The following is a 22,780-nucleotide window of genomic DNA, read 5'->3' as shown; positions in this document are numbered from 1 at the left end:
CATTTGCAACGTTCTTTGCAGGGTCCCACGTGTTTAGCTCTCCGTTCTCCATGCTCGCAACGAAGTACACCCCGCGGTCGATGTCGACGTAGCCCCATGCTACTAGTAAACAAATGAGTCTAGGCGCCGTGTACAGACTACGCGTCATAAATTAGAAGTCATGGCAACGGTTCTGATAAACGTACCGTGATGTGGTCATGACTGACGCTTTGGCCCCACCTAGCCCTCCTGACCACCTTGAAGGACATACTTGCGACACACTGCGCCCATATGTTGAGCTGGCTGTTATTGCTGAAGGACTCGTTGAGTGCGCCGCTTGCCATCGTCCTTGTCGCCAGTGAGGGCAGTACGTAGCGCAGGGTGTTACCAGCGGTCGAAAGCGAACCTCCTGTGTCGAACACGCCCTTCCTCCGTCCAATCGTGTATGGCTTCGAGCTGACATGTTTTCACAGGTCGCTCGGTGCACATCGCTGCACAAACATTAGTGCAGACACACATCTCTGCGTGTATGTCCTGGTCAAGCACACGTCAGCGAGGTGCATACGTGTCTGTGTCGATGGACACCCGCACTGCCTGACGTACCTCCTAGCCCACGTTCTCGCCCTCCAAATCTCGAGCCATCCTGCTCTTCCCGCCGTGGTCCCGGTACGCACGTCGCGCCCTCGGCGTGACTGCGCGTGCTAACGCGCCTCGTCCGCGGGCCAGTGTCACTGCGACACACGACCAGCGTGTGCGACTGCATGGGCCTTTCCTTGTCTACCTCCCTGCTTGCCCGCCCGCTCACCCACCCGCCCACTCGCACGCCCACTCGCCAGCCCGCTTTCCCACCCAGTGGTCCGCTAGCTCGTCCGCCTGGCCGCCCGTTTGACGGCCGTGCCTGCGCGCAGGACATTGGCCCCGCGGGCTCGCGGTCGCCATATGTGTCGTGCAACAGCCTATTACTGCACGTCGGTGCACTGTGTGCTCGCTGTTAGCGTACCCGCACGACACGGTACGAGTTGGGAGACATTATTCACGACCAGACGTACCTCGACTCTTTGCCTTCTCCGGGCCATTGAAGGACGAGGGGTTGACGTCAACATCAACGCGCTTGAAGAGTCAGGCAGGAGGTTAAAGAGATAGCAGAGCGGGTACACGAAGAACGAGGCAGTACCAGATCCGGAGAGCGTCACGAAGAGTCAGTGGGAAAAAGAAAACAGAAAACCATCGAACGAAGACATGAAGCGTCAAGCCACCGAGCGACCTGTGAAAAGCGAGCGCATAGGGCTGAGCATTGCTGATAGATTGCTGATAGAGGGAGGTAGATTGGAACGCCTTCGCTTGTGTGCCCGCCATCCATGCGTTGACTGCCATATCGTGTGTTCGGAGGTTGTGTTCGAGCGATGGGATGGCACGAACACGTGGTTGTCCGAACACAGCCCGACACCCGTTCCGGCGGTTGCGCAGCTGGCCGCTGGCCGGTACGGTCCGGGTCACGGGTCATAAGAACGTGACCCAGACTCCGTACCCAGTAAGTACTTGCGCGGGTTCCTACGACCGGTGCTCTGCACGGTCCGCGTTGGAGTTTCCCGACCCAAGCGCTTAGGACTTCTGTCGCAGATTCTCTGTAATAGCGACCCTCGAGCATGCTCCTTGGAGATTGTCCGCTCCCCGCCTGCAGGTATGCACACGACAACCGCCCGGACAATCAACGTGGCGACTGATTGACGTCCAGTCGGTGAGCGTCGACGTGCTCAGCCACAGTCCTTTGTGCCAGCTATCGATCACCGGTGAGTCGCAATTGAACCGTATACTGACCGCATTCGCAGATCGCTCCTTCCCATTCAATATTCAGTGCGCGCCCCAAACACATCGTACGCGCACGCATCCAGCGCAGCGACGCAGAGGTGCAACTCCCACCCCGGGCACACGCAGAGCGTGCAGGCGCAAGTGCCACACCCAGTCTCTGGATACACTCGTACCGGCGAGTGATGTGAGTGCTGGCCACTGTCCGGTCCGTTATCTGTGCAGTCCTTGTGGTCGCGACTCACCTCTTGTCCCAGGCACGGCCGGACATCTCGACGCACTGTCAACGCCGCATCCCGCTCGTAGCATGACAGAACTTACGTGCCTGGTTCTTCGAAGGGGCGGCGTGGCGTCTTCGCGGTACCTCGTCTTACTGGCAGACCTCTCAACTTCGGCCCCTTAAGGGCTTGTACGTTGGGGTGACAGGACACAAGGCTTCGTCGGCGACCGTCCAGAGTACCCGCCGGATGGCTGCCCATCGTTACGGCAGACTCGCAGGTAATCTTCACTCCCTGTCCTTCCCAGATAATGCCCGTCCTCCGCAAGGCGGGCGCGTGAGCTAGACGTCTTGCACGGCGCGAACGACATTCCCTCGTTACAGCAGTACACTGTCCCCGGACTTCCCTGGTAGCAGCGCAGCATTATCGCAGCACGCAATGCTGGGGTGCTTCCCGCTGTGGTCGGCCTCGTCTCTCGGTATCCACTGCCCTGGCCATTCGTCTTCGTCACCTGGAACTCACGTCCGCAGCGCGCTGCACTGCCGACGATGCTCCCACACTTCCGTTGCGAGTGGGCAACGTGTTCCGAACGTACAGTAACAATTCTGGATGGAGGGACAACGATGAGAACGAGGCCTACTGGCTGTCATGTTTGTGTGATGGACTCCGGCAGTACATTTACATGGAAGGAACACGTGAAACAAATGAATTCTCTTCCTACAGTGTGCATTATAGTTGGAGATGAGGTATCACTCACAGTCGCAATCACACGCAGACAGGAACCTGTAAGCCGCGACGAGCCCAGTTGCGCTCTGTCGCAAGCCCGAGTGGAGTGCACAAGGTGTTCGAGGTAATGAGGATTGACGCCCAGTGAAAAGCCCCGTTTTTCGGGGCGAATAAGATCGAATACGAGAAGTAGTCTCACCGGTGTACTTCAATGCAGTCGAATAAAGAGGACCTCTCTGCGCGCAGATAAGGGTCCCGCTATGCCTCTGGACGCCCAGGGTAGACCTGTTCTCGGCACTAGCGCTGCCGGCGAGAAAGACGGTGAGCAAACAGGACGGCGAGCAACAACGACAGGGTGTGACTAACACGGCATGCAGGTAGAACAGTGAGTGAGCAGGACATCAGGTGGGCAAGTCGACCGGCAGACAAGACGGCGCACGAGCAGGACAGCGCGCGCCGATGCCGCAGAGCAAGATGACGCATGAGCAAGACGCCGCGCCTGCCCTCCCGCTCGCTCATGATCACACACCCTCGCACTCACTCGCAGCCACTCGCCTATACGAAGACTGATTCGTTGGCGTGACTCAGGCAGAGCAGTCAAGATGCAACAAGTTGAAGTCAACTACTAGAGTGTACGGCGAAGTTGGTATCGAGACGTGTTTCGATAATGGTAAGCTCATTCTTCAAACTTAAGCAGCCTAACTGTACTATCAGATCCACAGCCGGCGCCCAACGCACATGCCCATCGTTCATCGGCACCTACAACTCATACGATTTGGCCGGCTGCTCAATGACGAGCAAAACCAATCGCGGCAGCGAGCAAAACAGGCTACAGCTCGCGATCAAGACGACGTGCGGCCAAGACAGTATCCGAGCAGAACGGTAACACGCAGGAGCAGGACGGCGGGCAGACACTGGGAAGACCGCGCACAAGCAGGACGGCGGGTTGCAGACGAGAAGGCAGTGACGAGCAGGACAGCATGCGAGCAAGACGGCATGCGAGCAGGACGACGCATTCCCAGTACCAGTGAGTCGACGCCTTGGCCAGCCGACGCTTTGCACTCATTAATCCCCGTCAGAGTTACAGGTTATCTAGTACTACTAGTAATAGTTATCGTCAGTACACATGTAATCGTACTCACTCGATGATATTCGATGCATACCACTTCCTACTGAACTGAACTACTCGATGGAATTCGAGGACACCCGATGGTCACCTCCATCTAATTTGATAGGAAGGGACTGCACTCGATGGCAGGCGATGCGCTGCACATATTGCTCAATGGCAATCTCTCTGATACGATTTCGGCAAACTTTGTGTCACTCAATAGTCTGAAAACTGGTTTGTACGAATCTCGGCGATCGACACACAATCATTCGATTGTATTCTCGCTCTTATATTTCGGACTTTTCACTGGGATTGACGTGGTGCGGGGGCTTTGCCTTTAAATCGCCCATCCTCAATTGGCGGACGAACGTGCGAGGACGTAAATGTGGCTCATGGATTGCCTACACGTAGTCGTCGAGAGGAACGTTGACCTTCTTCGCTGGCAAGACATGCTCCGGTTGGTCCAATGGCAATACCTTGAGCTTGCCCTCGACCTTGGTCGTGCGATCTGCACCGACAATCGACGGGGAGTGCAACCACAAGTCCGGGATGTCAATGAGGTCAATATTGATCTGCAAGTCGGAAGCGCTCAATTCGGTGAACCCCGGTTGCAATCGCCTTCGCAATCGCCTCGAGCCACCACTGCCACAGACCTCCAGGACACGCAGAGGTGAGCTCACGCCCGGTGCTAAGCCCTGATTAAGGTTGACTTGTGTGCTTCCCCAGCAACTTCTGGAAGCTATGCCAGCCCCAGCGCCACAGCCTGAGGTCCAATACCTTGGTTTCTACCGTGCCGACATAGGGAAGAGTGCAATCCACAAGGCCAAATTGGAGGAAGATGGTCTCGTGTATTGCGGATACCTCAACACTAAGGATTATTCGCATTTCCCTCCGCCACCTGCCCCAAAGGTCGAACTTAAAAAACGTGTGGTCATAGACCTCGTCACAGACAGCGAAGACGAGGCAGGGAAAGAGGCGGGAAAGGTGAGTGTCCTACATTTCATGCTTCAATGAGCCCTGAATATACTTCTCTTGCCCAACAGCCCACTTCCTCGTCTACTACTTCCACGCCTTCCTCATTATCTACACCTTCTACACCTTCCTCGTCTTCTGCCAAACGCTCAAACCATACGCGAAAACACAGCAAATCTACCCAATGTTTGCCGGAGAAGCAAAAGGTCAAGTGAGTGTCCCTGATTCAACACTCAGGCGTACCCCTCTGATTTTATTGTTTATTGTAGAGAAGGCGTTAGGCGTAGCCTGAGATTGAGACGCCAGGCAGGTCGTAGGGACGGCGTATAGGGTCTATATGGCTGATGCAGCACCACCGGACTGATTGTCTGTCCGTCTAACCAGAGAGGAAGAGGGTATATAATTGGTGAGGTGTGTGCTACGTACATGCGTGTGTAACCTTAGTAGATGTCCATACGTAACTACTCACAAGCATCCTCTGCCTGGCGGCGTGACTGTCCACTCCCACCTTGAAGCTCAATGACTGGAAGACGTACTACCGTCGTCTCGCCTCTCTACCGACGGTATGTGCTTACGCCCAGGTACCCGCTATACTGGTAGGTCACACCTAATTATGTAATCGCGCGGGACTCCGCGCGTCGCCCTTTTGAGACAAGACCCTCCTCAGTACTCAGCAGCTCACGGCAGGCGACGAACCTGTCGCTGTCAGACCAGACAGTGACCCCCCCCCCCTCTTGCCCGCTCTGCTTACTTCTGAGCGAAGCGTTGTCATCATCCAGACGTGCCGGGACCGGAGCCACCCAAGACCCACCCTCTCTGTGATTCAGCGCCTTCCCTCTGCATCCCTCCGTCACACCGATTCGCGCAGTGGAGAACTTGGTAACACGGGCAATCACTGCCAATCAGTCAGATACGCATCGTCACCCCGTCATGGTCGTACGTCCGTTGTTCGCCTCGGAAACCTTTTCGCGGTGCTGAGTGAGAGTCGCTGCTCTGAATACGACCCGGACCTGTTTGTCACTCAATCCCGGGTTGCCTGTTGCTCGGGCCACAGAGGCGTATGAACACCCATCGATATGCGAACCTCGTGAGTGTTCCGCAAGTATCATGACTGTCAAGAGTCGATACCGCCGAGGAGGTGTTCTCACATTCTGAACGTCGCCCAGCTCGGCGGGACTTGTGGATCGCGATCGCAGGAGTGTGGTTTGCGTCAGTTGAACTTGACGTATTTGCTCGAGGCAGACACAACGCTCGCTGACAACCGCAGAATGAACAGGGACGGTAGCTAGACGAGGGGTGCTCAGGGCTGATGGTTGGCAGGTATGAGGTGCGTCGTTGCCTTTAGGCTCAAGATTTCATTCTTAGACTTGCCTCTGGACACGAACGAAGTCATCTTCGTGTCTCGGGTGTGCCTCCAGCGACCCATATCCACATAGCTTGTCTGAGGGACATCGCAGGCCGGGAGTTCGCTGCGCGAATTGGGAGCCATCGCGTTGGTTCCTCGCCCACACATCCCTTTGTCATGTCAAAAGTGGCAGATAGAGAACACAACGTGGCTATTCCTTCGTCCACAACACGCTGCCCGCTTGCACTGATCGCGCCACGGTCCAGACGACGAAGCCGCACGTTACTCAGACCCCTGCCCCCGCCCGCCGTCCTGGTCCGCAGCTCAACGCTCGCTGCTCGCGTCCTTCCCACGCCGCTCCTTGCTCCGCGCTTCTCCCCATGTTCAGTCTGGCGAGCGAGTAAGTCAGTATCAGGAACCGTCAGGACGGCACTCACCTCCCTCTGGCACTCTCCACCAGAACCCCCGCCCCGCCCAATCGCATCCTCCCTGAGTAGCCCGAGACGAGCCGTTACGCGCTGTGTTCGTCGTGAACAAGGGGACAAGCTCGGCGTACAGACTTTCGTCCGCGCTGTTCGCCCTGCTATGCGCCGAGATACTCGACAATAGCCCACTACTTACAGCTAAGAGCACGTGTTCCCCGTGCGTTCCCCTGCAGCAGCGCCTGCTCGACAGCTGCCTTCGTGGGGAATCATCAATCTGACATCAGTGGCGGAACGGTAACGTACACGTATCGCCCTCCAGCGAGCGACACCTCGCGAACGGTGGACAGGGCGAAGACGACGTCCAGTGACGTTGTGTCAGGTACGTTGTCAGCCTAACACTCATGCTGGCATAGCGCTGACGCAGTATGCACAGGGAGAAGCTTGTGATGTGTCCCCTCGCGCGTAGTCGTCATAGCTAGCCCTCCCTCCTCTTGTCGAGTCGATGACTGCTGAGGTGGTCTCATGTATTGGGCTGACTGTGAACATCGATACCGCCGTCCGGCGGTCGGGCAACTGAGAGGTGAGCATTCTTTCTCATCTTTGTTTCATGTTCACTGATTGCTAGCGCCTCGTAGACGAGCCGGCCGAGCGATGTTGGCTCACTTGCCCCGTTGACTCATGATACTCATCGCAGTCGTTCCCGAACGTCGCGTGCTTGCACGTCGTTGACTGGGATGGTGGGCTTGCTCGTTGACTGGGATGGTCAGTAGGGGCTCGTGACCCGACGGCTGCCACTTGGGAGCGTCACAGACTCGTCTGTGGTCACTAATTCCTTTGGCTGTAGCGCGTCTAAGGTACGCCCCAAAGCGCGGGGAAGGACGCGTGCCGGCGCGCAGGGGCACCGGAGAGGGGAGCTCATTTGTCGTTGGCGGAGATGTACGTGACGTGGCGGGACGCTCCAGCCAATCCCTGCGCCCGCACGTAAGCTCCCCACGCCCGCCGGGCACCGATCCCTGCCCCACCCTCACGCCACGCTCGCACGCGCTGCACCAGCTATCCGCAACAACCGCTGCCCCCTTCGGTGTCCACAGGCCCGCGATCTACTCGGCCTCTAGCGTCTTCCTAGCTTACTCGCCTCTCCGGTCGTTTATCGCGCCATCCACCCCGCACTCTCCGCAGGCCCCTCTTCGCCGCTGCATCCCCCGGGAGTAGCTATCTCTCCTCCGTCTCACCGAGCAGCTCGCCTTTGCGCTCGAGCTCACCGCTACATCCCCTCGGGTGTAGCAGTCAGGACCACTCGATCTAGGCAGGGAGTCGCCCGGCTCCTCTAGGTCGTCTCGTCCGCCCCTCCATCGTATGACCGTGCTCCACGCTCACTTCCACCGACGGAACCAGTAGGCCTTTCAGCGCCTACTCGACGGCGGCGGAGGCTGCCGACTTCAGGCTTCCGGGCTCAGCATTCAGCAGCGGCGGCGGCAAGTCCTGGAACAGACCGAGTCCCATGAGCGCCGTCCACCGTGCGCTCTACCGCGGCAATCTCTCCACCACCATTCTCTTCCTCCAGCGCTCGGACATAGACGTGACCCTGCGCGACCTGGGGGCTACATCACCTCCGACCTCTACAACTCCACGCTCGAGGGCACGAAGCCCGCGAGCGACGACACAAGCTCAGCGGATCTACTGACATGGGGCGCAAATCGCAACGCGGCACTCGGTCTGGGCAACGGCGACGACAGGGTCTACCCAGAACAGGTCGTCGTGCGCCCGTCCGAGGGATCCGCGGCGAAGGAGAAGGAGAACGTCGACGCGCGATTCGCGCCCATCCGCGTGGGGCAAGTCGTCACCATGTCGAGGCCTCACACAGGTGCGCAGCGATCGTCCGATTCCGGTGTGCGGTGATTGATGGCTTCGCAGTGGTGGTCACGTCCGAGCCCCACGCGAGCCTGCGCGTGTGCGGCTTTGGGAGCGGGGACGCTGGGGGCCTGGGCAGCACACGCAGTCCAGCCTCGTCCTTCTCCCGCACTTCAGCGGTACGTTCGCCTCGGTGGCGCACCGCCAGGACCACACGCCTCTGGTGACCAAGTCTGGCAAGATGTACAGTTGGGGCCTCAACAGGTTCTCGCAGTCGGGCTATGCAGTCGAGGTCGCCCACGGCGCTAGGGGACGGGTAGAGGAGCCGATTCAGGTCACCGCGCGCAAGGTGGTAGGTCCTCTGAAGAACAAGGCAGTCTTGGGCGTCGCCGCATGCAAGACTTGAACACACTCGAGGAGGTGAGTCATGGCTGCTAGTCAAGGGAATGGGCATGCCGACATAAGAAATCCAGATCTGACCGACCTCTGAACGAGGAGCACGTTGAAGAACCTAGTAGCGGTGCGTCCCGGGCTGTACGGCCGTATGACCGACTTCTAATATTGTGAGCTGGCGGCATCGCTAGCGTTCGTTCCTCGCGCTTCCCGACGCATTTGTCGGTCCCCGCGTATGGCAGCTGCGTTTTTGAACCTTCTGGGCTTTAGTAGCATCCTTGGCAAGTGGCCGATATTCACGTCCCTACCTATGACCGTCCTCGTGTATCGTTGCTCGCGAGCTAATTGATTCTGGTTGCATGTAATACTACCCTACGGTGGCGTAAATACAATGCCTCAGCCGCACGGACGGCGATGTTTCTATGAGTGCGACAGAACGGGCGAGTCGAGCAGCAGACGAGAGTTACAGGGGGCCGAGCGAGGTGCGAACGGTAGCTGAGAACGCCGGTGGCTACCGGTATCCGGATATGGAAGGTGAGACCGTCAAGCGCTGAGACCAGAGCGTGACTGTTGACAGGACCGTGAATCTTTCGGAGGAAGCTGACGGCATCGCTAGCGTTCGTTCCTCGCGCTTCCCGACGCATTTGTCGGTCCCCGCGTATGGCAGCTGCGTTTGGAGCTACTGTCTTGCGCTCTCCCGCGCCTCGGCTGCTCGACGCTGCGCCGCACGCTCGCTGCAGGCTAGCGTCGACACCCACACTGGCAGCCGCAGCAGCGACGACGTTGTGTACGGGGGAGCCTGAGGAGGCTGTCTCAATGTGACGATCGTCTCGGTCGCACAGGCTCACACGTGCGAATCTTTCGAGGTTCTCCCGGCTTTGACCAAATATTTACCTATAGTATTAGATACCCCAACAGCGGTACGGGCACGGTGCGGGTGCAAGGGCCGGCCATGTGCGCCGCAATTGTCCGTGAGTGTGTAAGTAGTATAGGGCCACGGCGTTGCACGTTGCAGCCTCTATAGGATGTCGCTCCTGACTCACAAAAGGGCGAGCTTTCGAATGGTATGGGCCCTGTGAAGCCTAAGCTTATGGGCCTAGCGTAGCATTTGCGCTATTCTTAGAGTCAGGCCTGCCCCATCAGAGGGAGGATATACTTGGGATATACTGCCCGGTATTGTCAATGCACGCGGACATTTCCAGGTACCACGCTCAGACTCAGGCCGCATCTGGGATTCACGTCCGTAGCTCTGTATCCGGCCGCACAATTCTATTTGCAAAACCCGCTGCGCTCCCATGCATTCACGTCGTTGAATGGCTGCGGACAACGTATGTCATACTGGCATGACCATAGATCTCGCGATGGTGCTCTGCCGACGGGAACGTCCGTATCGTTCGGGCAGCCTGCATGACTCATCAGGAGTTAGGCTGCGCCCGCCGTCTACTTACGCGCTGACAGGAGCACCTTGCGAACGTCTTGCACTCGAGCACACCTGACACGCAGTTCAAGCGCTAAGTTGTGGTGTTCCAGGCGACGCGATTGATGCACCGCCATCTCCGCGATTCCGACGGCGTCGAGTGAGAGTCGCCAGTTATCCTGACTTTGTATTCTGAGAGAGGCGAGGCACGAGCTGAGCGCAGAAGCAAGGCTATGTGCGAACGCGGAAGGAGTGGCGCGCGTGGCCTCTCTAGCCTCTGCGCCGTCACTCCGGATTCCCTAGGCTTACAGAATCGCAGCTCTAGGAATCCTCTTCCATTCTTTTCCCCACCCTCCACTCCCTCAGCATCGCGTTCTTCACACCGCCACAGACGACTCGGTTTCGGTGGCTCGACGTGTTTCACTGCCCGACCTTAATTCACCGCGCGAAACCTGCTATTGCCCGCCCGCCCTAGCAGCTCACCGGTCCCCACAGGTCTGGGCTGTTGGAGTACGTGCGTAGCACGTAGGCAACCTACACCGTGAGTCGTCTTTGCTTTGTTTCACGATGCATAGCCTCGCATGTGCACCGCTTGCCACTGCGAGCGGCGCTTTGTATATGTTTCGCTATTGTTTGGTAGCCACCCACTGTACGGTATATAAAGGGCTCATCTCGAGCCTGGTAATGATATCCTCTCGTCTACGTTCCACCCGCTGTGCGAAGTCTTCAACCTACAATAGGTTATGAGCCCCGCTGTACAGCTCTAACCGAAGACTATCAAGACTTACCTTTTGGCACTAATCTCTGCTTGTTATCTTATTCGCCCTCTACTCTTAACTCGTCACTATGGCCGACATTCTTCGATACAAGATCGAGTCACTCACCGGCGCCGACAACTGGCAGACCTGGAAGGTGCGCCTCTCGGACATCTTGATTGACGCTGACATGTGGGACTACGTGAGTGGCGACCTCAAGTGTCCATCGCCATCGGAAGCAGGCGTGAAGGCAGAGGAGAAGGAGGCGAGGGAGAAAGAGATCAGTACCTGGAAGACGAAGGATCGCAAGGCACTTACCGCGATTCGGCTGCGGGTGGCCGATAAAGTGCTTATCTACGTCAAGGCGGCGCAGACGAGTCACGATGCTTGTAAGAAGCTCGAGACAATGTATGAGGCGCAGGGCGTCCTCGCGATCGTTCAGGCGCGCCGCAAGATGTTCCGTGCTGCATGCACGGAGGACCAGGACGTCGAAGAGTTCATTCGACAGATGACAGGTCACCGAGATGACCTGCTGACGCTTCAGCAAACAGTCTCGGAGGAGGAATTTTCGATCTCCATACTGACCGCACTCCCGGAGTCGTGGAATACGTTCACGGCGGCCCTTGACTATCGCACGGGCTTGAAGGACTCCGCGAAATTGATCGCTCGGATCTTGGACGAGGATCGGCGCGTAAAGTCTCGCGCCGAGGAGACGGCCTTGCATGGGAAGTTCCAGAAGTCGAAAGGGAAGGGCAAGCGACCCCTACCCAACTGCTGGAAGTGCAACAAGCCAGGATACCAGGCAGACTGCCCAGATCACGAGGGAGCGGCGAGGAGAAAGAAGGAGAAGAAGCGCACCGAGCAGAAGTCCAGCGAGGACAAAGGCAAGGGCAGCGAGGAGAAGGCAATGGTGGCAGATACGTCAGACGCAGGTGGCGACTACGCGTTCATAGCCACGGACACCGCGTCACACATGGACGGCGACCTCGCACTCGCAGCTCTTGATGCCGACGATTGGCTCGGGGACACGGGAACGACGGTGCATGTTGCGCGTCGTCGGGAGTATTTCTCGGATTACCGCACCACGCCGGGCGCGACGCTGAACGGTTCTGGATCGACTGCAGTACTTGGACGAGGGACGATCAAGGTCCATGCGGACGTAGATGGTCAGCAAAAGTCGATCACCCTCAAAGACGTTGTCCACGCACCTGCGATCCCCCACAACCTTGTCTCACTCGGACGACTGGAGGCAGCTGGCCACAGGATTGAGATCAGTGGTGGACAGTTGGATGCGAAGGATGAGAAAGGACGCACCTTTCTGCGCGGCAGCCGGATCTCGCGCTACCTGTATCGCATGGTCATCAGCCCAGAACGCGAGGAGAAGACTCACCTCGCGGCACACGTGCGCCCGAAGCAGTGGAAGACGTTGGACAAGTGGCACCGGATCTTCGGCCACATGGACGCCCGCGCGGTCTTAAGCGCAAGGGGATGGTGACGGGTCTAGAGATCGACGAGTCAGCACCGACGCACGAGCAGTGCAAGACCTGCGTGGAGGCAAAGCAGCACGTCGAGCCGTTTCCGAAGAAATCACTCACCGAGGTCAAAGAGATCGGCGATCTGACTGTCTCGGACGTGTGGGGACCGGCTCGGACCGCAGCAATCGGAGGTCAGCTGTATTATGTGTCATTCACGGACATCAAGGCACGACGAACTGTCACTTACCCGATGCGGCAGAAGTCGGAGGTGCTGTCGAAGTTTAAGGAGTACCGCGCAATGATGAAGACATTGTTCAATGTCGAGTTGAAGACCCTGCGGGCAGACAACAGCGGTGAATACATCGGAAAGGAATTCGAAGCCTACCTGATCGAAACCGGGATCACTCTCGAGACCACCGCCCCGGACTCGCCTGCCCAAAATGGTATCGCCGAACGGATCAACCGGACGCTGGTGGAACATGCGCGCGCGATGCTGCACGCGCGCGACCTGCCGAAGAAACTCTGGAAAGATGCTGTTCAGTACGCGTGTTACCTAAAGAATCGCTCACCTACGCGTGCACTCAAGGACAAGACACCGGAGGAGGTTGCCACGGGCAAGAAGAAGCAGCGAGAATAGGAGAGAACGTACATGTGTCGCATTGGCCTTCATGTGCGGTCGATGTTCTGGCCAGACCTCAGGGCTTGTGATGTACTGGATCACCTTGTGCTTCTGCGCTTCCGAGAGCCCGCGCTTCTTGCCGCCTCCACCCTCAGCACCCTCCTCATCACTGTCCTCGTCGTCCAGGTCAGTACTATCCTCGTCCGCCTCGGCGTCACCCTTCTTCAACGCCGCTGCCTCGCGCTGAGCCTGCGACAACTCTGCGATCTCCTCATCTGACGTCCCGTGTTCACGACGGTTCCCCTCCCCGCCCTTGCTTCCGAGTCCGCCACGCTTGGCGGGCTGCTTAGCCTTCGAAGACGCTGGCGTCTGACTAGCCGTACGTTTCCCGCTCGCCTTCCCACCGCGCTTGGTGCTCTCCGTAGCTTTCGACGGTGTCGCAGGCGTCTTGGGCTGGGCTTGCTGTGAGGTAGTAGATCCACGCGAACTCGATGCGCTCTTCGGTGTAGCGCGTCGCGCAGCTGCTGGAGTTGCTGGCGGGACCATTGGTGCTCGCTCTGGTACAAGGGGCCCGGGAGGGTCTTCACGCACAGGATTTGCAGGATGCCCTACACACCATGTCAGCGAATTACAAGTCCTACGGGAAAGAACATACCTGCTTCTCGCTGAACAGCCTGTACGGGATCCTGACGTGGTCCTGCGAAGCCGTTCGTTCGGACATCTCGCATGGGTCCTGGACGGTAGGGAGCTGCTATGGGCGGGGCGGGTAGACGGATATGGCCCGGGGGTAGCACAGCGTTGTGAGACGGCTTCGGCGCGAAGTCGAACGCGTTTTCGGGACGTACACTTGGGGCTCGAAGATCGCCTGCAGAGCCTCGTGCGTTGTTTGCGGGCACAGGGACTGGCCAGCGAGCAGCGTCCATTGGCGGCTGCGCGTCGAAGACACCTCGCTGGTCGAAGTTGAGGATGTTTGCGGCATTGGGATGGAACACGTTCGCGGCCTCGAAGTTGGGCACGTTCGCGGCATCGAAGTTGAACACGTTCGCGGCCCCATTGGGATGGAACGCGTTCGCACCATCGAGGTTGGGCGCGTCCGCAGCGTCGAAGTTGAACGCGTTCGCACCGTCGAAATTGAGCGCGTTTGCGCCAGGGACGTTTCCCGCGTTCGCGCCACCGAAATCGAACGCGTTTCCCGCGTTGAGATCCGGCACGTCTGGGACGCGCTCGAAGGTCGGCCTCGGTGCGAATGGAAACGCGTCGCGGTGAGGGTCGGGTGGCTGGGCCTGCAGCCAGTTGCGAGATGGGTGAGGAGCCGGCAGGTTGCGCTGTAGAGCAAGGCCCCCAGGGATTTGCTGTGCGCGAGGCTGCTGAGGGCCACCGTCATACGGCACCTGACCGTACAACGGCATGGACGATGTGAGTGCACTAGTAAGGCAAGTGCGTGTCCTCCTCCTGCGAGCGAGGGCGCTCTGACTTCAAAGTCCGACTCACTCCTATCCTAGGGTTACCAGATGCGCGCGAGCTCGCGCGCGGCCACCGAGCAACGCAATCATCCGGATCTCGTCGAACCTCACGACCGTCGCCGGCCAAGCTGTGGTGGCAACAAATAAATTGGCCCAATAAATTCTAATTGAGGAGGGCTAGAAGTGCACGAAGCTTGACGCCAAATCGGAAGAAATGATCTTCACCGGCGTCGCCGAAGGCAGCAAGGCCTGGCGTTTCTACAACCCGAGGACCGGCGCAATGGGCAAGTCGCGAAACTTAATCTTCGAGGTCGAGGGAGAGCCGGATGACGGCGAGGAATTGGACATGATTGAGTCAGCTCCTACGCGACTCGAGGGGGAGAGTGGTAAGGACGAGTCGGCTGCGGAGCAGGGGGAGCAGGGGGAGATGGCGAAGAAGACCGAGGGACCGGAGACGCCGAAAACAAGCGCCCCGATCGACGCCAAGATCGCATCACCCAGGACCAGCTCCAGACTCGCTGACAAACCTCGGACGGACTACCGGCAACTGCACACCGGCGCTCCGAGGCGACCTCCGAAGGCCACTGTCGAGGACGACACTGAGGCCGACGCTGAACTCGCACACCACCTCTGCTTACTCACGCTCTCTGGCACCGAGATGCTCTCGGAACCTCACACTGTCGAAGAGGCCATGAAGAGCGAATACTGGCCTTACTGGAAGGCCGCAATGGATCGCGAGATGGGCCAATTCAAGAAGCTCGAAGTCTATGAGCTACGCGACATCCCGGCCGGCCGCCAGATCCCAGGTATGGAAGGGATACAACGACGGGACCGGCCGAGGTATGTACATGCTCGGCGCGACTACGGACTGAAGCAGGCAGGGCGCGTCTGGAACATCAAGTTGAACGACGCCCTCCTATCACTTGGCTTTACACGACTCCACTCAGACCCATGCGTCTACATCCGGCGCACGAAGGACGATCACCTTGCCATCGTAGGAGTGCATGTCGACGACATGGCATTTCTCGCAGACTCAAAGGAAGATATGAAGGAACTCAAGGAAGAACTTGACACAAAGTTCGACCTCAAGGACGAAGGGCCTATGCGGCACTTCAAGTTCTTAGCACTCGAGATCACTCGAGATCGCTCGGCACGCACCCTCACGGTATCACAACATCAGTATGTGCAGACCGTACTCGACCGATTCGCAATGTCCGACTGCTCGACCGTTTCGACCCCGCTCGACACGCACGTCAAGCTCGCGAAGACGCCAGCCAACGCGGACACTTCCGACATGAAGACCAAGCCTTACCAGGCCCTCGTCGGCAGTCTCATGTACGCGGCTCTCGGGACACGCCCGGACATCAGCTACGCCGTCCAGACGCTCTCGCAATACAACTCGCGACCGAGCGAAGACCACTGGAAGGCCGCAAAACATGTCCTACGGTACCTCAAGGGTACGCAAGACTTTGCGATCACGTACGGCGGATCGAGCAGCGATCTGAACGTCAAAGTGTTCTACCGCAACTTTCGCCTCGAGGGCTACTCGGACTTGGCGCTCAACGTCTACTGCATCCACTACACACCGCTCGGTTTGCTCGGATCACCAGTTGCTATATCCATCACCTACTGGCTCTGTTTCTCCCTGTTGTGTCTCTATACATACCTGTCGCCCACCCATCGCCGCAATCAGACCTGGATCGGGATCCGTCTCGCCACCGTCTTCGACATCAAGAGCTGTGCCTTCTTCCTCAAACTCGCGATCCCCGGCATTTTTATGGTAGGAACAGAATGGCAAGTCGATCGATGCATCGCGATTCGCCGTGAATCTTGGTCCGATTGACTTGCCGCAGGGCTGCGTTTGAAATCGTCGCACTAGCGGCTGGGCGGCTCAGTTCCCTATCGCTCGCCGCGCAGTCTGTGATCATGACCACCGACCAAAGTCCGTTTATCTTTTACGTCTGCGCTGCTCCCACCCGATTGACACTCTGACCAGTCCTCAACACAATCCCGTTCGGGATAGGTCAGTCGCGTGCATCTGCGCCCGCTCGCTTCTAGTCCAATCGCGCTGACGATGAAATAGGCGTGGCTGCCTCCGCACGAGTCGGGAATCTGATCGGGGCACGAGACGCAGCGGGTGCGAAACGCGCGAGCCATGCCTCTGCGTTCCTCAGCGTCGTCGTGGGATGTGTCGTCATGACCGTCATGATTGCGACACGGAACGTGAGCGCATTCTCCCATGTCCCGGTCATCTGCCGCCTCATCCGTTCCGCAGGTCTTCGGTTTCCTGTTCAGCGACGATACAGACGTGGTGGCGCTCGTGAGCAGGGTTATGCCCTTCGTGGCTTCCTTCCAGGTACGTCATCCGCCGATTTCAGGGACCTATTCAAACGATTTCGTCTGCAGATCGCGGATGGTCTAGCGGGTTCGTGTGGCGGCGTCCTTCGGGGGCAAGATAAGCAGTCCGCGTCTCAATTAATAAGCCGCCAGCCTAACGCTATTCGTCTGCCAGGGCGTCAGCACCTTGGGGCCATGTTCAACCTCGTGGCGTACTACGTCCTTGCCCTGCCCCTCGGAATCACTCTGGCGTTCCACCAGCGGACACACATGGGCTTGCAGGGACTCTGGCTGGGTATGACATGCCAATTCCGTTCATTTGAATTGATTGAGCTTATGGGCTCGTTTCTCCTTTAGGCCAAGTGGTGGCGTTGTTTATCGTCGGCCTCGGCGAGTACGCCGTCGTTTGGTTAGGCACCGACTGGGACAAAGAGATCCAGTATAGCATCGAGCGCAACCGAGAAGAAGCGAAGCGCCGCCAGTTCCACGAAGATGCCGAAGAGCTGTAACGTCCCGGGCGGAAATTTCTCATATATCAAACATCTCATATGTTATTGGCTAACAATTATGCGTCCCTGGCTTCGCAGATACGATCCCCGATGTAGCAGCTACATAATAAACACGAAATGTATCCCTTTCATCTTACGCCTTACAGTCAAGACGGCCTATCCACGAGCGCGAGGTTGCTGGCGTCCGGTGAAAAGCGGCAAACGTGGCCAAGTTCATCAACCAAAGTATCAGTGCTCTCAAGTTTCTGGTCATGACTCGACCCAGAGGATGTGGGCGTCTCCTACTTTCGGTGTGCAACAATTGAAAGGAGTATCGGAGTACCGCTATTCAGTCGGTCTGGACTCTTCAATCGCCCGTCGCTCTGTTCTGACTTGAGCTGCAGACCCCCGAGCTACTAAGTACGGTCTGCGTCGACTTTTAGCTCATGCGGTGCAGAGACTCCGCAAATCCCGCGGATCGGAAGATGGCTGGCCTCGGATTAGGCGCGTACAAGGAAGGTGTGCGCCTCTAGAACTAAACTCACGAATTCGACCTTCCATCATCAGCACTACACTACACTACATTGCGCTTCTAGAGCAGCATGGACTCTTGGGAATACGAGTCGTCCAGTGCGTGCTCCAACTTGGTCGACTCAAGCAATCGCTCTCAGGACGTGCGAGCGTTCCTTTGAGAATTTTTAGCGTGCCTGTCAACGCGACGGTGATCCACAGTTCTGTGCGGATATGTCGGCGGCAGCGGGCTGGGTCTAGTCCATGCAAGGCTGTGATAGCGGTCTACTCGGAGTTTCCTGCGCGCCCCCAGGGTATTTATGTTACCACCGGAAACGGCGGAGCATGGACGCTAGCCATCTCGTCTTGCGCTGTATACCATACTGCTCATGTCTTCCGCCAACGCAGACGAGACGCAACCTCTGCTCAGCGTAGGCCTGCCAGTGAGATTACAGAATGCCTTCGCAGATCTACCGGTTTCGAACAGCTCCGTGACGCTGCTTACGCAACCGGAAGCCGGCCCGCCGTTATCCGTAGAAAGGGAAGGGCTCGTACCGCTTCTCAAGTCATTGTTGGTCGACTTGGTACCTGGTGAGGCGCACTCCACCTCTGCAGTTTTCAAAGGGAACTCAGTGCAACCTTTTAATTCAGTGACCTTATCATACGTGCTGCAGAATTCTATTCAAACTGTGTCGGTCCTGATCGTCGGACGTCTGGGGCCCCATGAGCTTTCCGTGGCAGCGTTCTCATTTATGTTGGCCACGATAGGTGAGAATACTCAATTGGTCGCTGTTAAAAAATGAAAATATGTGTTACTTCAGGATGGTGCGTCGCCCTAGGAGGTACCACAGCTCTTGACACTCTTGGTTCGCAAGCGTTCGCCGGAGGAGACCCGAAATCCCTGTCTGTTCATTTCCAGCGCTGCTTGGTTCTTCTATGGCTTCTGTTCATCCCCGTCGGATTTTTGTGGGCCAATCTAGAACCCGTCCTGTTATCACTTGGTCAACAGCCGGACCTGAGTCGCGACGTGCAGCGATTTATGACCGTGTTAATACTTGGGGCACCAGGATACATCGGCTTCGAGAGCCTTAAAAAGTATCTTCAATGCCAAGGTGCCTTGCTGTACTGATGCCTCTGTGACTGGGCAACCACTGACTCAATTGATGCTACAGGAATTATGCGTGCCTCGACCGTCGTCCTCATCCTGGTTTCCCCTGTAAACATCGGTCTCAACGTTTTCTTCGTCCACTACACGTCCCTTGGCTTTCTGGGTTCACCGGTTGCTATATCCGTGACATTCTCTCTTTGCTTCCTCATCCTGGGAATCTTCACATACTTCTCGCCCGCTCATCGCGCGAACGAAGCTTGGATCACTACAAACGTCGCCACTGCAGACTGGGGCGCGAACCCGGACGACAGGCGGTCCATCTCGGGCTACGCCTTTCTCGTGGGCAACGGTATTGTCGCCTGGAGCTCGAAGAAGCAGACCACAGTCGCTCCCTCGACCATGGAAGCTGAGTACATGGCCATCTCGTATGCAACTCGGCATACAATCTGGCTACGCGCTCTGCTCGCCGAGCTTACATTCACGCAAGACGGGCCGACGTCTATCAACGCGGACAACCAGTCGGCAATTGCATTGTCCAAAGACAATGTCAACCACTCGCGCTCGAAGCACATCGACATTCGACATCACTTCATCTGCGAGTGTATCCTGGCCGACACTGTCTCGCTACAGTACTGCCCTATGGACATCAACTCGGCCGACCTCTTCACGAAGGCACTCGCTCGCGATCGTCATCAAGGACTCACGACGCAGCTCGGCGTCTTACGGACTGTATGGGAGCTGCTTCGCGGCTTGGTTGAGGGGGAGTGTTGGAGTACGTGCGTAGCACGTAGGCAACCTACACCGTGAGTCGTCTTTGCTTTGTTTCACGATGCATAGCCTCGCATGTGCACCGCTTGCCACTGCGAGCGGCGCTTTGTATATGTTTCGCTATTGTTCGGTAGCCACCCACTGTACGGTATATAAAGGGCTCATCTCGAGCCTGGTAATGATATCCTCTCGTCTACGTTCCACCCGCTGTGCGAAGTCTTCAACCTACAATATGGGCAGAGGTTTTGAGCCGAGCAGCCGTCCGGGCTGCGCCCCGCACGTTCCCTTCGTTTTCTTGATCTCTCAGATACCTCACTACACACTTAATGAACCCTGTCTCCGACGACGCGAGGAATCGACGACTCTCAACCCTATTTGAGCATTTGCTCGTAGTACCAATGTACTCGTATATAGTACTAATCGTCAGGTCGATCCTGACCAAACTTGAAGCTACATAGCCGAGCGCACTGCAGTGTACGGAATGCCCATCTTCTGTTTCCTACATCCTAACTCAGCCTGGCCTTATCTTCACGGCTCCTAAGAACGAGTGCGTCGGGAAGGCCATCTCCACCCTGAAGGATTTAAGCCGCATTACAACCTCGCTCGTATCCTGCACACTCGGGGAAGACCGTGAACTGAGCAACCGCTGAGGCACTTCCCTTTAGCGTTCTCGCCCTCGAGAAGTCTACGTAGTACGTGTCTCCAGAACGAGTAACAGTACACCCCACAAAACGCGCTCAGATCCGACCAGGCACACTTCGTTGTCTGCAACTCGTCGCTCTCCAAGTTTGGCACGCTTGGCTTCGAGCTGAATCACTCGCTCATCTTGCCCGACGCGCTGACCATCTGGAGGCGCAATTCGGCGACTTTACGAACAACGCGCAGTGCATTATACAAGCCTGAGCTCGGTAAGAATGTGCCGCACAGAGCGAAGGGCCACGACCTCCTCGATCTCCTGCAGTCCTACGACGTCGCCATTTTCCGGGTAGTCTGGTTCCTCCGTGTCTTCGGAGGGAGGGAACGAATCCGTGAGTACCACTTCCTCCGCGATAGCACAATTGGAAATCATACGTCGTCCAGGCAGGCCTGCGCAACAAAATGGGGTACAACCCGTCCCAGTACAGCATCGAATGGGCTAACGTGGGCACCAACTACATGAAGAATCTGCTCGCGGACATCGCCATGCCAATTACACCCCGCCCCGGGCTGAACATCAAGATGGAACATGCTCGCTAATCCACAAGCCCATGAGCGTTGGATCTCGCGCTTCAGCTTCAGCGCTCAGCGCTCAGCTCCTGGTCAGTTCTCTCCGCTCAAACGTCGGACTCCAGGCCCTGATCCTCCGACGGACACGACAGCTTGGAGCTCCTGCGCACGTTCTATGCGGAGGGCCTGGCTGTTAACCGCACGTTCCTGGCATGGCTCGTGCAGCAGATGGGGACGTGCAACCTCGCGCAGCTGGGCTTTGTCGCGCGCCTGGCTGACGAATACATCGACGGTATGCTTATCAACCGCGCTCTCACGCATCATTTCATCGACGCTGGCTTGAACCGACTCAAAGAGGTGAGTCATGGCTGCTAATCAAGGGAATGGGCATGCCGACATAAGAAATCCAGATCTGACCGACCTCTGGACGCCGTATGACCGACTTCTAATTTTGTGAGCTGACGGCATCGCTAGCATTCGTTCCTCGCGCTTCCCGACGCATTTGTCGGTCCCCGCGTATGGCAGCTGCATTCGGAGCTACTGGGCGAGATACTCTCCACCGCGATAGCGCCTGCCGAGGGTACTCCGCCACAGAACACTCAGGCGCTCCAGCAAACGCTCCAATTGCAAGAGCTCTTCAAGGCTTTGCAGACGAGTCAAGCGCCGAAGCGAGGCCATGCTATTCCGCCACTTGCCTCCCCGCGTTTGTGGGAAGCCTCACCTCAGCGCTTTCGGATATCAAGGTAGGCCGGGACTCGTGCAGAAGATTGCGCAGAGCTGAATTGAATTTGCAGCTTCTGAACTCATTGACCGGGGGCACTGACTCGGACATTATCAGTGTCTTCTTCCTCGAGGACGCCTCGATCCCGCACCCGTGGTTTGCGCGCAAGCTCGACATCCTCTTAATTTGGAGCGTGACTTCACTGGTGGCGTTGTATGAAGACTACCTGCGATCGGGGTCCACGACCGCCTTTGAGTCGTGGGTGCATGTCGCGGCGAAGGACGGTCAGTATCAGGTCAGCCTCGCACTCGTCTCAGGTTCACTTCTCTTGACTGATTCAGGGGCACAGATTGGACAGTCTCCGACGATCAAGGAAGAATGCGAAGAAGCTTTCCGAATTAAGAGAGGTGACTGATAATGTACTTACCGGCGGAGACGCGAGCCGTCGTGGTGCTAACTCGCAGGGCTTCAGGGAGCTCTGCGAAGATGGAGATTGTCCTAGAGTTGTTGGATTGATGTACACTAGTTTGACGCATATATTGTATGACTATGAGCTACGTGGACACTCTTGGGAATGTCAAGAGTGCTCCGACTCCGCCTGAGTTTCTTGCCCGCGAGCCTGAGGCGTACGATCGAGCAGGAAGCGCCCGCACGACTGGGCGTCTTGCAGCTTCGTTTACTTACCTCACGTTCATGGCTTCGAGCGACGGCTACAACTTGAACATTCGCGAGCAGCGCAAATTCCTCTCTCATTCTAGATGGTCTCACATACAACTCACTGGTTACCCACCTCTCGTACGAAGTCTCGGCTTTACGCCCTTTGAACGACCAGTTGCAACCGTGGACGTACTTTCCACCATACTGTCCGCTATCCACCCACTACGAACAGCCTCGTATGGAATATGCCGGTTGCTTTGGCCCCTTCGGGAGGCCGAGTGATCAGTGCCGTACCAATGAGGGGCCGCTGTACCAGCCATCGCGCCAACACAGCGACCACTACAAGTGGTTGACACCAGCTCTGTCAAGCACACCGACGTCGCGACACGGAACACTACGCGCATGGCGACCACAACCACACAGAGGCAACGCC

The 22,780-nt window shown here is 57.4% G+C and overlaps 6 protein-coding genes across 6 annotated transcripts; 5 read left to right on the top strand and 1 right to left on the bottom strand.

Moving 5' to 3' along the window:
• Positions 1-2,989: 2,989 nt before the first annotated feature.
• On the top strand, positions 2,990-5,024 carry B0H18DRAFT_957685 (uncharacterized protein; the record flags this gene model as incomplete). Its single annotated transcript, XM_048042596.1, has 8 exons — positions 2,990-3,050; positions 3,107-3,114; positions 3,318-3,399; positions 3,546-3,756; positions 3,965-4,071; positions 4,249-4,507; positions 4,542-4,821; positions 4,881-5,024. 8 exons carry the CDS (start codon positions 2,990-2,992, stop codon positions 5,022-5,024), a joined length of 1,152 nt encoding a protein of 383 aa, XP_047889256.1.
• Positions 5,025-8,080: 3,056 nt separating this feature from the next.
• Positions 8,081-8,836, top strand: B0H18DRAFT_957684 (uncharacterized protein; the record flags this gene model as incomplete). The annotated part of the gene is made up of 4 exons (XM_048042595.1): positions 8,081-8,096; positions 8,144-8,443; positions 8,494-8,609; positions 8,639-8,836. 4 exons carry the CDS (start codon positions 8,081-8,083, stop codon positions 8,834-8,836), a joined length of 630 nt encoding a protein of 209 aa, XP_047889255.1.
• A 4,300-nt stretch (positions 8,837-13,136) lies between these two features.
• On the bottom strand, positions 13,137-14,498 carry B0H18DRAFT_1122706 (uncharacterized protein; the record flags this gene model as incomplete). Its single annotated transcript, XM_048034557.1, has 3 exons — positions 13,137-13,154; positions 13,192-13,697; positions 13,745-14,498. 3 exons carry the CDS (start codon positions 14,496-14,498, stop codon positions 13,137-13,139), a joined length of 1,278 nt encoding a protein of 425 aa, XP_047889254.1.
• A 1,603-nt stretch (positions 14,499-16,101) lies between these two features.
• Positions 16,102-17,371, top strand: B0H18DRAFT_858243 (mate-domain-containing protein; the record flags this gene model as incomplete). The annotated part of the gene is made up of 7 exons (XM_048039679.1): positions 16,102-16,385; positions 16,406-16,494; positions 16,549-16,575; positions 16,636-16,775; positions 16,828-16,908; positions 16,959-17,184; positions 17,247-17,371. Coding segments are annotated over 7 exons (972 nt in total), but the record flags the coding sequence as incomplete, so codon positions are not given.
• Positions 17,372-18,535: 1,164 nt separating this feature from the next.
• B0H18DRAFT_657134 (uncharacterized protein) lies at positions 18,536-19,088 on the top strand. Its single transcript, XM_048038984.1, has one exon. It carries the CDS (start codon positions 18,687-18,689, stop codon positions 19,014-19,016), a length of 330 nt encoding a protein of 109 aa, XP_047889252.1. The 5' UTR covers positions 18,536-18,686; the 3' UTR covers positions 19,017-19,088.
• A 1,073-nt stretch (positions 19,089-20,161) lies between these two features.
• Positions 20,162-22,629, top strand: B0H18DRAFT_1197644 (uncharacterized protein; the record flags this gene model as incomplete). The annotated part of the gene is made up of 10 exons (XM_048036090.1): positions 20,162-20,176; positions 20,222-20,310; positions 20,505-20,791; positions 20,848-20,903; positions 21,036-21,061; positions 21,122-21,326; positions 21,444-21,712; positions 21,808-21,985; positions 22,032-22,207; positions 22,245-22,629. The coding sequence occupies 10 exons, from the start codon at positions 20,162-20,164 to the stop codon at positions 22,627-22,629; spliced, it is 1,686 nt and encodes a 561-aa protein (XP_047889251.1).
• Between the last annotated feature and the right edge of the window lie 151 nt (positions 22,630-22,780).

Source organism: Fomitopsis serialis (genome assembly GCF_022376445.1).
Source record: "Fomitopsis serialis strain Sig1Antser10 chromosome Unknown B0H18scaffold_82, whole genome shotgun sequence".
NCBI classification, from domain to species: domain Eukaryota; kingdom Fungi; phylum Basidiomycota; class Agaricomycetes; order Polyporales; family Fomitopsidaceae; genus Fomitopsis; species Fomitopsis serialis.
The sequence above is the reverse complement of the archived record's forward strand: the minus strand, read 5'-3'. Positions and strand labels throughout refer to the sequence as shown.

Bases quoted from the DNA above. Each gene is read 5' to 3' on its own strand.
- B0H18DRAFT_657134 (XM_048038984.1), top strand. From the start codon at position 18,687: ATGAAAATATGTGTTACTTCAGGATGGTGCGTCGCCCTAGGAGGTACC.